Source organism: Tachysurus vachellii, chromosome 4 (assembly GCF_030014155.1).
Source record: "Tachysurus vachellii isolate PV-2020 chromosome 4, HZAU_Pvac_v1, whole genome shotgun sequence".
In the NCBI taxonomy this organism is placed as follows: domain Eukaryota; kingdom Metazoa; phylum Chordata; class Actinopteri; order Siluriformes; family Bagridae; genus Tachysurus; species Tachysurus vachellii.
In genome coordinates this window covers 10627813-10641536 of record NC_083463.1, presented here as the reverse complement: position 1 = coordinate 10641536, position 13724 = coordinate 10627813, and the positions used below count along the sequence as shown (strand labels likewise).

Here is a 13724-nt window from a genome sequence, read left to right as displayed (position 1 = left end):
CATATGAGTTTGTGTTGACAGGATGCAAGATGTTAACAATGGTGAGCCTAATGGCCAGACTGGATATGAACAGCTAACCAACAACAGTTGAGAGATCATATTATGTGTGAGCACAACACAAAACAAACACAAAGCAACAACAGAAAGACAAGCTTTGCCAGCAAAATGAACAGGAAGGCTATAGTTTAAGCTCTAAAATGACTTCCGTTATATGTGCTATCTCAGTAGGGAATTTTGGCTAACATTTGTTGCTCTTGCCAGAGATCTGTTGGGCTCTAGTCCTCTTAATCAAAAAATAATATAGGCTGAATCACCAGCTGTCAGTATCTAAGCCTTAAGACTTCAGGCAGGACACAGGAGGTCTTACTGTGTGTGTGTGTGTGTATGTGTGTGTGTGTGTGTGTGTGTGTGTGTGTATAAATCCTGGGGGAGGGCTGTTTGCAATGTGTATGCTCACAGTGGGCTTGGATATATCTGCTAACCAGGTGCCTCACAGAAAAACAGCAAACTTTTAAGCAGGTGGAAAGTTTTTCCTTAACAAACTGAGAAGTAATATACTTTGACACCTCTTTTTTTTTTAAAAAAAAAACAAACAAAAAAAAAACATTAAATTTTATCAACAAAAGAAAAATATGAAAAAGTTATGTATTTAGGTTACCCCTAAACTCGATGATCTGCCTGCACAATACTGTGTAACTGCAGTCGGTCTGCTCAGCAACTGATAAAACCTTTTATATAATTATATATTTATATTTAAGTTTGCTCATTCAGTTCCATTTGTAATCTGATTCTGGCTGGTAAAATGTTTGTGACGCACATCAAAACAGAGAAGTACTTACTATGTAACGATAATAGCAAAGTATAATAATGACCCAATAAAGGCACATTAGCAAAATAAAATGATATGAAACAAGCAGTGATTATTCAAGAAAAGATGCAATGATGATATTTGTGTTTAAATGCCACAAGTGGCTTTTATCACAGGTGATGAGACAGAGGCGGATATGCAGGATGTTCATAAACAACCTGAGAACTCATAATCCTGCTATAAATTTCTCTCTTTTTTTTCTCTCTCTCGTTTTTCATTGTTAAATGTCAAACATTTCTCCATTTACTTATTTATATTCAATCAATGTTCTCAAAATATCAATTTATAGCTAACTGTATTCTGTCTGTGCCCTTGTTGCCTGAAAGATTTTGCTCAATACAGGAGAAACAACAGCAAACAAATAGCACAGTGCATTTTCCTTCTTATCACGTGTGGCACATTGTTAAAGAGAGAGGAGAGATTCAACACTAACTCTCTTTAAACAGACAAGCTGAATTTGGGTCTCACTTCTACACATGAATTATATGGGCTAAACTGAGGCCACTGGCTGACCAAGGAGTTAATTATCTGACCTTTACAGTTCCGGAGAGTGTAGGAGTCTGAATAATGTGGCAGGCCAAGACTGCAAATATGCAGGAAAAATAGCAGGGTAGACAAACTCAGCCTGCATTTCAATACACAGCTAGTAATTTACATATGACCAAATGAGCTGTAACACAGTTCATATTTGAAATAAATGATTTTTAAATTTTGTCCAGTGACCTATTTGGGGGCTTTTGTGCTTTTGCTGAATATTCTAACCCGGCCCATTTAGCCACGACAATGTGAAAGATCAACTCTGGGCATTCTAGTTATGTAAAATCTCTAGCCTCAGCTTCATCCAGGGGATTGGAGATTTCACAGGTCAGTGCCTTGGTGGCATGCTCTATGAACAAGGATCAGGAGAGGGATTTAGAAAAAGAAAATCCATTGAGAAGGAGGGTTGTGTATGTACTGGCTGTAGGGAGAGATATTAATCATGAACAGACAAAGAGGGAGAAAGATAGAAAGAGAGAGATTTAACAATAAAGTGTAGAAGAAGTATCTTTAAAAGTAAATATTGAATTCAATGACATGCTTACTGCTTACATGTACATATGCATAACATGTATATGTACATAACTCCTAGAGGTTAACAAATTTAGTACACTTACATGCATTTTACCAGAAACTGTCTCATCTTCTTATTGTATTCAACTAAAATATTTACTGACAACATGCATGGCCAGGCCTGTAGTATATCTCTGTATGACCACAAACTTTTGTACTTATAAATATATAGGATTGTCATAAGCCTCTAACTGGAAAGCATGTTGGTCACACATGTGAGTGCTGTGTCATACAGTACATGTAATAAAGGGTCTTGTTAACTTTGGCGTTTAATTAGTACTACACCACAGGCCATGGTGCATCATGATGTGTTTTGTACACTTTTCTGGTAACAATGAAATAAATTAAAGAATATTCTGTAATTGGTCATCTGCCATGTCAGTCAAATGGTTATTGTTGAAATATACCAGACAATAGAGATATCAGACACGTGAGACTATGCATGTTTTTGCACTGACATTCATGCCAACTCAGATTCCAGTCCTCTTAAAACTATTTACAGTAGCTGTTTATTCAGCTATCCAGACTTTTGAAATACTTTGAATATTCTACTTCGAATAAAAGCAGGACCAAAATTGTTTTAACAATTCAGTATCTAAAGGCTGTGGAGAACTAGGTGTGGAGTGCCAAAGCAGCAGACATGATCTCAACAACACAGACAAGCATCTTTAATATAAATATATTGTGTTTAAAGAAAAACACACAAAAATAATGTTTTTCAAGATGAAAACCAATAAAAGCTAAAAGCACAAGTCTAAATTCAGCTGAGACAGTTAAGCACAATAGCAAAAGCAAATACAACTAATGTCCCACATTTCATGTAGATGTCAATCATACAAATCACATGAAATGTGCTGTCTGCTAAGCCTGAGGCCACTGTGCACATGTGTGTGTGTGTGTGTGTGTGTGTGTTGCCTTACTATCTGAGACTGCATGTGGTTTGATGATGCAACAGGTGGAATCTTGGTATTTAGCTGTATTGGTAGGGCCGTGGCCTGCAGTTGAAGGAAAAAAGAACTCCAACTCCTAGAGAAAGAGAATTATATGCAATCATTCAGCTATAACTTGTAAATTGTTGCAAATGTAATCAAGTGTCATTTCAAATCTGGACATATACAGCAACAAGCACAAATCTAGTAACAATTTATTCTACAGTGCATCTGTTGGAGTGTGTGCAAATCTGATCAATTTAATCTATAATCTAAGTTTGATAGAGTTTAATCATCAAAATCAATTTTCTGGCAAGTACAGTAAATTAAGTAGCATAACAAAAATAAAAATCAAAACTGACAATGACCCTTATCAATGCATCATTTGTAATGCGGATACGAATACGCAGTGTTTCACAATGTTATACAAACAAACGTCATGACTCTACCAGATCATATTCTACCACCTGGCAACTTGAATGCACCATTGTGGGGAATGGAACTACATGTCCTGGCTGGATCTTATTGAGCAATGTTTGAGGTCATTACATAATTACTTTCATTCAAAACGTCAAAATATAAGTGTGTGCTTTTTTAAATTTTGGTAGTCGGTTAGTCAGTGTTTAATGAACCTCCTTCAGGGTTTAATTTCTTTGAAATAAGGATTTGTTTCAAGCAGCATATTCCTTCCAGCACTGGATCAGTTAGAACCTTTTCTGACTGCATGGCAACTGTCCAGCACCTCAGGGCACTCTTCCCCATATGAGGGCTCAGGATAGGAACTTGGCTATATTTAAAAATAAAACTTGATCTCAAAAAAGATGAAATTGATCTCAGGCTAAACAGAATAAAAAAATATAGCTATGAAATAGCTAGTGGAATAAAAAAGGTAAGCTGTTAAAAAGTCAAGTTTTGTTGTTGTTTCACTTGAACAAGTTAATTGTGATTTTAATTCATTACCTTTTCAAGTGCAATATTGTGTGCATCTTTTATGTCATTTCAGAGGCTTCCAGGAAAACACCATAATTTGCAGGAACCTCAAACAGAAGCACCTCTTTTCTTAAATCTTGGATCGTTTATCGGCTCATTTTGACAACACCAGAATAAATCTGGACGTGTTTGATATGCATAAAACACTATTGGCCCAAATGTATGTGGACACCTGACCAACTCACCAATATGTGCTTCTTGAATATCCCATTCCAGATTTATCTCCCGTTTGCTGTTCTAATAACAACCTCCACTCACTCACTCCACTTTACATTTTCAAAGGTGACTATGTGGATTAGTGCTCATTCAGCCAAAAAAGCTTTAATGATGTCAGGCACTTATTACAGGCATGATGGAGCCTGTAAAGGGCACAGCACAGACCAGTGGAGTCTCTTCCAATGCGGCCTTGGCAAACCATGCGTTCATGGACCTCATTCTGTGTACATTACCATGTTGGAGCAGGTTTGGGCTAGGTTCCTGATTTCCAGTAAAGGGAACACGGTAAGGAAACTGTAAAGCTACAGGATGCAAGGACATTCTAGACAATTGTGTGGTTATATCTTTGTGGCAACAGTATGGGGATGAACCATATGTTGGTGTGATAGGCAGATGTCAACAAACGTTTGCCCATATAATTTATATATAGTATGGTAAACTGTGGTTGCATGCATATTATATGCAAATAAGGGTTTTGGGAGTGGGACCTCTGTGCTTTCAAAACTCAAATTTGTTTCTAAGTGACTCTGATGAATATGAGCCATTGTTTCTAACAGGAATGGTTCTCTTTAAATACCCTTGCTGCAGATGCCAGGCAGTCTGATCCATGGCCTGCGTTTCTGGTGCCATCTGTTCCAAACTGGGCACGAAGGCTGGATGGAGCATCTTTGCGTGCTACACTAGAGTCAGTAGGACCCAGAACTTTCCTCCATACAGACACAGCCTCATCTCCCATCAGCTCCATAACTATTATAGGACCGGAGCTCACAAACTGCACAAGGCTACTGTGGAGAAAAAAAAAATACAGAGTTCAAATTAAACCTTGCAGCAGAAAGCATTATTCTGATGTAGAGTTACACATACTGCCTTGTTTTTAGGTACTTTTTTCTTGATTTACAGCATTTTTTACAGTCTACATCCTGATTCTGTCTCACTATAGTATATTAATAATGGAAAAAAATTAATCTACTGGAGAAAGTCACATACAATGTCACAAAATTTTCTATGCAATATGCTCCAGTGATTCAAAAGATTTCAAAGTTCAAAGGCTTACACAATGATTTAACACCACTGACTTGGGGGAAAAACCTTCAATGTCATTGTAAGACATCGGAAAGTGGACGGAATGTCCGAGAGTCAGCGTGCAAAGTCAAAAGAACAATGATGCAAGAAAACAGGTCTTTAAAGTACCTTTGCAAACTCACACGAGTGAATCATTCACTCAGGAGAGACTTACTTGAAAAAAGACTTTGACTGATGTTCCATGTAAAAGTCTGCTGCCTGCTTCCTGTAAGAAAGCCATAAAAGTACACACAGTTAATAAGTGATCCAATGAACCCAGCTTACATCTATAGCAGGACCAGGTTTGCAATGAGAACAATTTGTTCCTATTCATTAGTCAAGCAATCTAAAGTTCTCATTATTTTCTAAATCATGCAGGTGTCAATAAAGTGAATAAACTACAATAACTAAAAGAAATCTCTCAATAAAGTGAAACTTTTTGTCAGTAAAAAAAGCTGACAAAAGGTTAATAGCCCTGATCTCCCTAAAACAACAGTCACTCATACAATTCCACATAGTCTTCTGGGAGGAAAGAAAAACTTTTCATGTTCTATGTTTTATTACTTAAATGGACCTACAAATCTGAGTACAATAGTCAGTTGCAATAGGAGGAGCAAAGTGCATCTGTAGTTCCTTAGTATGATGTCGGCAGCTATAATCACAATCTGACTGGTGTCTGCAGTTGTGCAACAGCAGTTATAAGGAAGTGTAAATGGATACATACATTTCAACAGTAAGAGAATGAACAGAATTTAAAAATAAATTGAGTAATGGAGAACAAATCACACTCGTTAGACCAGAGAGGATGTCTTAGCACTTATCACGGTGTGTGTTTTTAACTCACTGTCAGGGGTAATAACAAGCAAGAAAGCTACAAATAAAACAATTCTAACAGATTAACATCCACACAGCTAAATACAGCTAATTGTTTGGTCATGTCAACTGTACTGATCTCTGTATGTCAGAACTATTTGTATGCATTCACATGTTATGCTTTCTACATCTGAGTACTCCAATGCTTTTCAGTTAAAAAAGATTTCTATTTCTAACAAACATTGATGAATGAAACCTACATGGCCATACCAGTATTTGATAATTATGACATTTTAGTAAATATTACAGCTTGTCTGTGTGCACGTGAATGACTATAATTAAGTAGAAGTAGAAGAAAAATAAGCCTTTTTGTGTAACTTGTACTTTACAGCACAGTGAAATTCTTTCATTGCATATCCCAACGTTGGAGTCTGAGAGCAGGGTCAGCCATGATACAGCACCCCTGGAGCACTGAGGGCTAGGGGCTTGCTCAAGGGCCCAAATAAAAAGCTTCTTGACTTTGCAGTGCTGGGGCTTGAACTCCGATCCTCCAATCAACAACCCAGAGCCTTAACTGCTTGTGCCACTATGCAGAATTGATGTAACAGCTTTTACCCCAACATGTTCATTATATTGTGACAGCTACATACCAGGAAATAATATATAGTTACTTGATATTTATTTTTAGGACAGAACAGAGGAGATGGCTTTAGACAGTTTCACCTATTTTCCCTGCAATTGGCTAGGTTGTAGCGATTGATTTGCAAGCTTATTACAATGACAGGCACTACACCCACCTACCCACCCCTTCCTTATGATCCACTACGGCTCAATTCCAAATCCTATCAGTAACAATCTGCCTGGTCCAGATAATCACCAACTTTAGAAAAGAATGACAAACTGGATCAAGTATGGCAGATGTCCACTGGTCAAACACCACATATCAGCATCAGAGTGGATATAAAATGAGTCATGCAAGACAAGAGACTAAAGAAACATCAAGAAAATCATTAAATTGACCTCTTCACTTGTAAGTGCTATGTGTACAAATTCAATTCCAATGCTTTACTGTTTACATTACAATGGAAAGCGTCAAATGAGCTACAAACAGATACCTCTATCTATAGTTTTCATAACTGACAGTCACTGCTCTGGAATATTCAGTGCGATGGAAAATACCGTGAGGCCATTGGTAAGTATGCAGGTGAAACCTGTTTTGTTATGCTAAAAATATTTCAGACTAAAGTCTACAGTCAACTGCAAAGACTAAACTGACTATATACAAGACTGTCTATCTTGTTTGTGTCAAAGTGAACTACATCACTGGCCATGCTGTAAGAAAGAGAACAGCACACAACATCTATTTCACTTAGACATTGAACACAGATGTCACAGCCTTCATCTTTCAGTTAAGCTATAAAGAGCTTCTGTGTCATGCACTACAGCTTCTGTAAAGCTGTAAGTTTAATTTGTAGCCTCTGTATGTCCATCAACTGATGTGTGGTTTGACACTTTCTTTGCTCAACAAATCAAAGAGACTAAAAAGGGCAATGTCCTGAAAAGGTTTCTGCTATAATTATTGAGCAGACGACTAGTTGACTACAAATTTGAATTTGTTATTATAAGCTGTACTACTAGTACACATTTCAGACTAAAAAGAAAAAACTACAGCTTCTAATGTGGCCACTAATCCCTCATGCACTGTGAATTCAATAGAATAGATTACAAAACAAAATGGTGTTTCTTGGCTCACCCAGTTAACTTGGTCATTTTGGCCTTGGTGACGATGAGGCCAGCATCATAAACCATCTGAATAATGCTGCCCACTTTGTTCACTGCATCTGGCTTAATCATAGCCAAGGTCCTATGGAAAAGAAAAATAAAACAAGAAAGATTCCTTAAAGGCCACATTTGTGAGAAGGGGATGTAGATATGCATTCATTCATGTCTGTGAGCTGATTATTGTAAAAGAAAACAAGAGTTTAGACAGTAGGACAGGCCTCTACATTTATATAGACAGGAATAACAAATTAGAAATGCTGATCCCTGCATGACTGTGTAGCCCATAGTACTTGTTCACAATAATCTCCTAATCCTACTAAACACAAAGCTTTCTAATATTTTGACTGTTGCTGCTCAGGTGCTAGGATACTCAGCAGCAAATTGTCAAGCTATAAGGAAAAAGGAGCCGCGAGAACCACAGAACAGCTGAGTTATTCAATATGACCACCTATTACTTATCATTATTTTTCCCCAAAGAGAAAACTGTGGTGTATAATTATGCCACTTCCTTGTGTCTAATGAGTCTATAGAGTATACCTCTGATTTAAATTCACACTCTGAAGTAGGAGAGTTGCAGTTACACCACAGGAAGTCTGTTGTTTAATTCCACTTTCTAAGCTATTACTTTAGCCCTAATCGCAATTACAATCTGAGACCAGTAACAATTTGAAAGGCTTGACAGCCAGATTCATTAAGGTCGATAGAGGCAATCTGAGTTTGATTGAATAGGGCACTTGGCCGGCTGCTTCTGGAGTCTGATTTCAAATTTGCACAAAGCGGCTTGAGATTCATTTACACGCCATCCACTAATGTATGGAAAATGTTCATTACACAGCACTGAAAGAAAGGCATTGCATGGAAGATTTTTCTTCTTCTTCTTCTTCTTCTTTTCCTTTCAATATTTGTTTTTTAGGAAAACAGAAAACTAACTAAACAAACAAAAAAATCAAGTGTGTGGAATGCTTTTAACGGAATTATACAACTATAGAAGCCAGGAATGTTTATCTTTCCAGCTTTGAGGTGTCTGTTACTAATGACTGCTATCTATATGATTCAAATGCAATTATATTTCAGACTATTGCTCTATACTCATTAAACTATTTTACAGATTTGGATGTTTCACGCTTCATTTAAATTGATATTTAATATAAACTAGTTCATCAGGTTGGATGGTATGGTTGCTGGTATAACAGAACTACCTCTCTTTCTTGCTGCCCAATTTGTTGGCGGTGTACTGGTCTCCGTAGTCAATAAGGTTGAGTTGTCGAGAGAATACAATAACACGGTTCCCCACAAACAGGTCCTCTGGATGGAGGTCATCATATTTGGTCCTCCTCAAAAAGGCCCGCTGGTTCTTCACATCAAACTAAATTGAGAAAAAGAACAGTTGTGTGTGTGTGTGTGTGTGTGTGTGGAATCATCCCAAAAGCCTGGATAAAATCACATCAGATTCTTAAGCTACACAAATTGAATCTTTTCCAAGTTTACGTCTACAAAAGTTACACACAGCCTAATGTTCAGTTGCAACTTTATTGTGCTGAAATGCCAATATGACCTCAGTCTGAACCGTCAGATTGTCAGTCAGGTTGATTTTAATCTCAACATTCGTCATCATTTCTTGCAGAAAGGAATTTCTCTCTGGTGAAAGTATAGTTCTTGGGTGGTGAATCTTGTGATATTTATGAACACTGACTGGAATCAGTGACTGTTACCATAGAAACAGACTCTTCCCTCTGGCTGTCTTTACATGTGAAATTGTCCTGTAACTAGTTGTATGCTACAAGTTGCATGAACAGTAATTTTGATTCATTTAAAAGCATTTTCTGTATCTGTCAGTTAATTTCTCTAAAAGAGAATTTTGAAAAATTGTGAAAGAAATGCTCGGTTCTCATTGCAATAAAGAGAAGGGTAGAAAGAAATGCAACATCTGGCCTCGTTCATCAAGCTGGATACTAGTTAATTTATTGCAAATAATAAAATGCTGAATGCTCCTGAGATTGATTAAATTTACATGCAAGAAGACTATTTGACACTTGGATTTCAAACTGCATAATTGGCGATGAGTTACCACAATTCTTTTCCCATTTTGTCTGAAATGCACCTTAAAAGGAGGAAGTGTGTGTATGTGGTGGATAATGCACTGCAGTGGATGAGCCGTTTTACTGAAAGATTTAACACCCAAACTGCATAGTCATGAATTTGTACTTTTTTAGTTCTCTGTGACCTTTTTTGAGTTTTGTAGGGATCGTTCAAATTTCATCAGCTGTGAATTAAAAATGTGTGTTAATGTGACATGAGTACAAAGAAAATTTACTTTCAGTTACTATGTTACTCAAACTTTTGCAAATAGAATTTGTTTGGTTTATCCTACAAAAACATTTACATCATTTTACTATAACATTAATCAGTGTTGAAAAGGTGAAAATATATGCTTATCTGGTCTAGTGTTATAACCAGACATGGATGCATCTGGGAATAAAAGTTTCATCTGGAGAAAAGAAAAAGTCTTGGAGGACTGCTTACCATCTCCACAGAGCCATCTTTAGGGTAGTACAGGAGCTGGTAACGGCGTAAGAGAGCAGCACTGGGGTCGTACCACTCAGTCAGGAAGGCAAAGCGCTCCTCCTGTGAAGGGAACAGCAGACACAGCGTGAGCCATGTGATCAGCTAAGGCCCAGCAGGGACATGTTGGGATGCTAACCCGTGTGCTAGGACAGGGAGCCTGAGCATTTGAGGTCTGACCCTCAGCATGAGCAAGCAGCTGGGCTCTGTCACAACATGGAATCCAGAGTCAATGTTTTCAGTTTGTATTTTAGTTCCTCTGGGGATTCCACAATACAGTTATCACACAGTTGGTGCTACCGTTTCACAAACACACAGATGTAGTGTTAGGACATGAAGGGGCTGTGATAATGCTGTTATGTGAAACAGGCCAGAGATCAAAAACAATCGTTAAAAGATGGTTATTCATAAAGGATCAAACCAAAATCGCAAAATTGTAAAAAAAAAAAAAAAAAAAATTGTAAGAAAAAAAGAAATGTAAGAATTGTTGTTCTATTTTTGCTTTAAACGATGGTGGCTGAACTTTTTGCTTTTCAATCTGGTGTTGCCTTTTTCACCTTCACACAATGCTGAGAATGTCCTTGAACAGAAACATGGAGGAGACAAGGAGTAGGCAGTGCTTTGCTTACAGGCTGCCCTCTGCTGGATTGATGGCCACATGTCAAACATATCTAGCAGCATGTGATCCAGACAGAGCTGGAGTCGAATACTAATGAGAAACTCTTTTAAAGGTATTGCATTAACCAGGGACTAACAAGGGTCATATTTATAGTATTAGAAGCACAAAAAGCTATAACGCATAGCCTGTAGGAGCCCCTATTTGATTCATTAACCAATAATAACCGACAACGTTCATGTTAATAACTTACATGTTATGTAATATTTCACATCATTACACAGTCAGTGGAGGAAAAAAATTTACACAGCCTCAGATCACATCTTCCTGGAAGTCTTTTCAGGAACATTTTCAGTTTGAATAAACGAGTCCAGCAATTACATTTAATAAGTCTAGCCTAACACAAGTGAGGCAGTCTACTCTGTCTATCATACTATGTCTATCTGACATAATTTGCCTATTTCAACAAACCTTATATGCATGTTGGCTTAGTTTTATCAGTAAATTGTGCTTAATGTGATCACTAATACCCTTTATTAAGGTGTGGTTTGTATGTTTAGTCACTCAGTTAGATTTGTTGGTTCTTAATGGTATGAAAAATGGATTCCCTAATATCTAAGCTAGACATAAGGCGTCTCTGCTTTCTCACCACAGTTTATATTTAACCTATAAATCTTAACTCAGATCGGTACCAAAACAGTTTTAGATTAACCAAGTTGCCTGAGTGATTTTTGGAAGTAATTTTGCTTGACGTTTTCTCGCCTTAATACTAAAGCAGCACTTATGTTTGACTGAGGGGAAACACTTTTACACAACTGAACAGCGTGTATAGCGAGGGCCCTTCCCCCAAAAGAGGAACCTATTTTTACCCCTCACTAAGCTGTGTAACAGATAATATTGGCATGAACTGCCTTCACTTCACAAAAGGAAATCTTAATGACCTATCAGAAATCCACTGAAATGTCTGGAGGTAAATATGCTATTGCTCAGTACGATCAAGTGTCTGACTTGTCATGACTTGTTGCATCATATGACAGAGTTGTTAAACATGTGGCAGGTTTTTAGTAATTTTGTCCAATATCTTTTGTCTTAATTTTTAATCTTCCTTACAATAATAATAAATATGAGAGGTTATCAATGACCCATTAAATCTCTTTTGCAGTATACTACAGAAATTCATCTACTATTCAGCTATAATCACTGCTCTTCCTTCGGAAAACAAGTGAAGACGAATTTCAACTGTGCAGTGGATTCAAGCATTACTTGCTACTTCCTGACCATTAACAATCACACAATTGGAGTGCCAATGACTTGCTTTGTTCCGCAATTATGCCAGAACAAATATCAACCATTTTCTGGGAAACGGGATAGGATCAGGAATGAAGAGAGATTAGAGACAGACAATAGATTTTTGTAGCCTACCACCACCACCACCACAATAGAGTATAAAGTGCTTATCGGCACTGACAAACAGGTCCTGAGGTGACTAATTCACAGAGTATGATTCAGAGAGCAATGACATTGTAAGAGAAATGTAATGTAATGTCAAAACATTAAACTTTGCAGATACTTCAGCCGATCGTTACATGAATCAGCTTAAACACTGTTGAACTAATGTTTACATAGCCACTCTGCCTGATGAAAGCATGAATTATATATTTCCTCCTCATGAGCAACCTTGTTTTGAACCATACCATGTCAGTAGGATGCTCTGCATTCTCATTCCTCTGATGGCCGAGGCAATAGAGGTCTACAAGCGACAGGTCAGATTTCCTTACACCCTGCCTGGTCCAGGTTTAACTGAGAACAACAGACTGTCTCCCAGAGAGTAAGCATACGGTACAAAAGCTTCCTCAATAAATTTAACACAGTAACTGAATGTGAGGAGCCTGTGTTCTTTTATACAGACAGTTCAACAACATACTGGTTGAGATTTTTCTTCCACTGACATCACAAAGCCTTGGCTAATTTCCTTGTTTGGGTCCAGCCAGAGCAAACTGGAAAAAGCCAGGCTAATCTGCTGCCTCTCATGCTCAGCGAACACACAAGTCAAAGTGGGCTTTTCCTTTCTGAGCTGTTTCTGGAAACCTGTACTTTCTGAGTCTCCCATGGTCACCCTGTGCTATCACAGCAAACATTTCACGCTGCTTGCACAGAGCTTGTAGTCAGATCCATGTGCAGTAATTTAACAGAAAAAATAAGAAATGTGGAAAAAACGTCTAAATGAAATAGAATGAGGATACATAGAGTCACGAGTACTGTCTGCAAATGAACAAAGATGGAGGACGATTCTTTTTACTTTTTATTGTACTTCATTCGTGTAATTTTTAATGTTTGATGCCCTTCTACCCTTTGTTCTCGTGAGGTAAAAACAAAAAAAGAATTTCATTGTATTGTATTGATAACAAAACATAATTGTTTAAAGGCTTGGTGTTCAGTCATGTTTATGTACAAGGGCATCTGAATGTAGTCTCCCAGACCTCACAATGGCTCGTTTTATTTTGATATTTGAATATATGAAATATATTTAGGGGGGCACGGTGGCTTAGTGGTTAGCACGTTCACCTCACACCTCCAGGGTTGGGGGTTCGATTCCCGCCTCCACCCTGTGTGTGTGGAGTTTGTATGTTCTCCCCGTGCCTCGGGGGTTTCCTCTGGGTACTCCGGTTTCCTCCCCCGGTCCAAAGACATTGATTGGCATCTCTGGAAAATTGCCCGTAGTGTGTGATTGTGTCAATGAATGAGAGTGTGTGTGTGCCCTGCGATGGGTTGGCAC

At 37.8% G+C, this 13724-nt stretch overlaps 1 protein-coding gene across 3 annotated transcripts in view; it reads right to left on the bottom strand.

The window, feature by feature from the left end:
• nme7 (NME/NM23 family member 7) overlaps positions 1–13724 on the bottom strand; it is a 35032-nt gene that overhangs the window by 20373 nt on the left and 935 nt on the right. For 2 of the 3 annotated variants that reach the window (XM_060867687.1, XM_060867689.1), the window contains exons 2-7: positions 10294–10395; positions 8970–9136; positions 7742–7852; positions 5351–5401; positions 4691–4898; positions 2899–3004 (exon numbers count right to left, since the gene is read on the bottom strand). In XM_060867687.1, coding sequence (XP_060723670.1) covers positions 2899–3004; positions 4691–4898; positions 5351–5401; positions 7742–7852; positions 8970–9136; positions 10294–10395 — 745 coding nt within the window. Of the gene's footprint in view, positions 1–2898; positions 3005–4690; positions 4899–5350; positions 5402–7741; positions 7853–8969; positions 9137–10293; positions 10396–12642; positions 12809–13724 lie in introns of those variants that run through there. The other variant, XM_060867688.1, reaches the window with a different exon arrangement.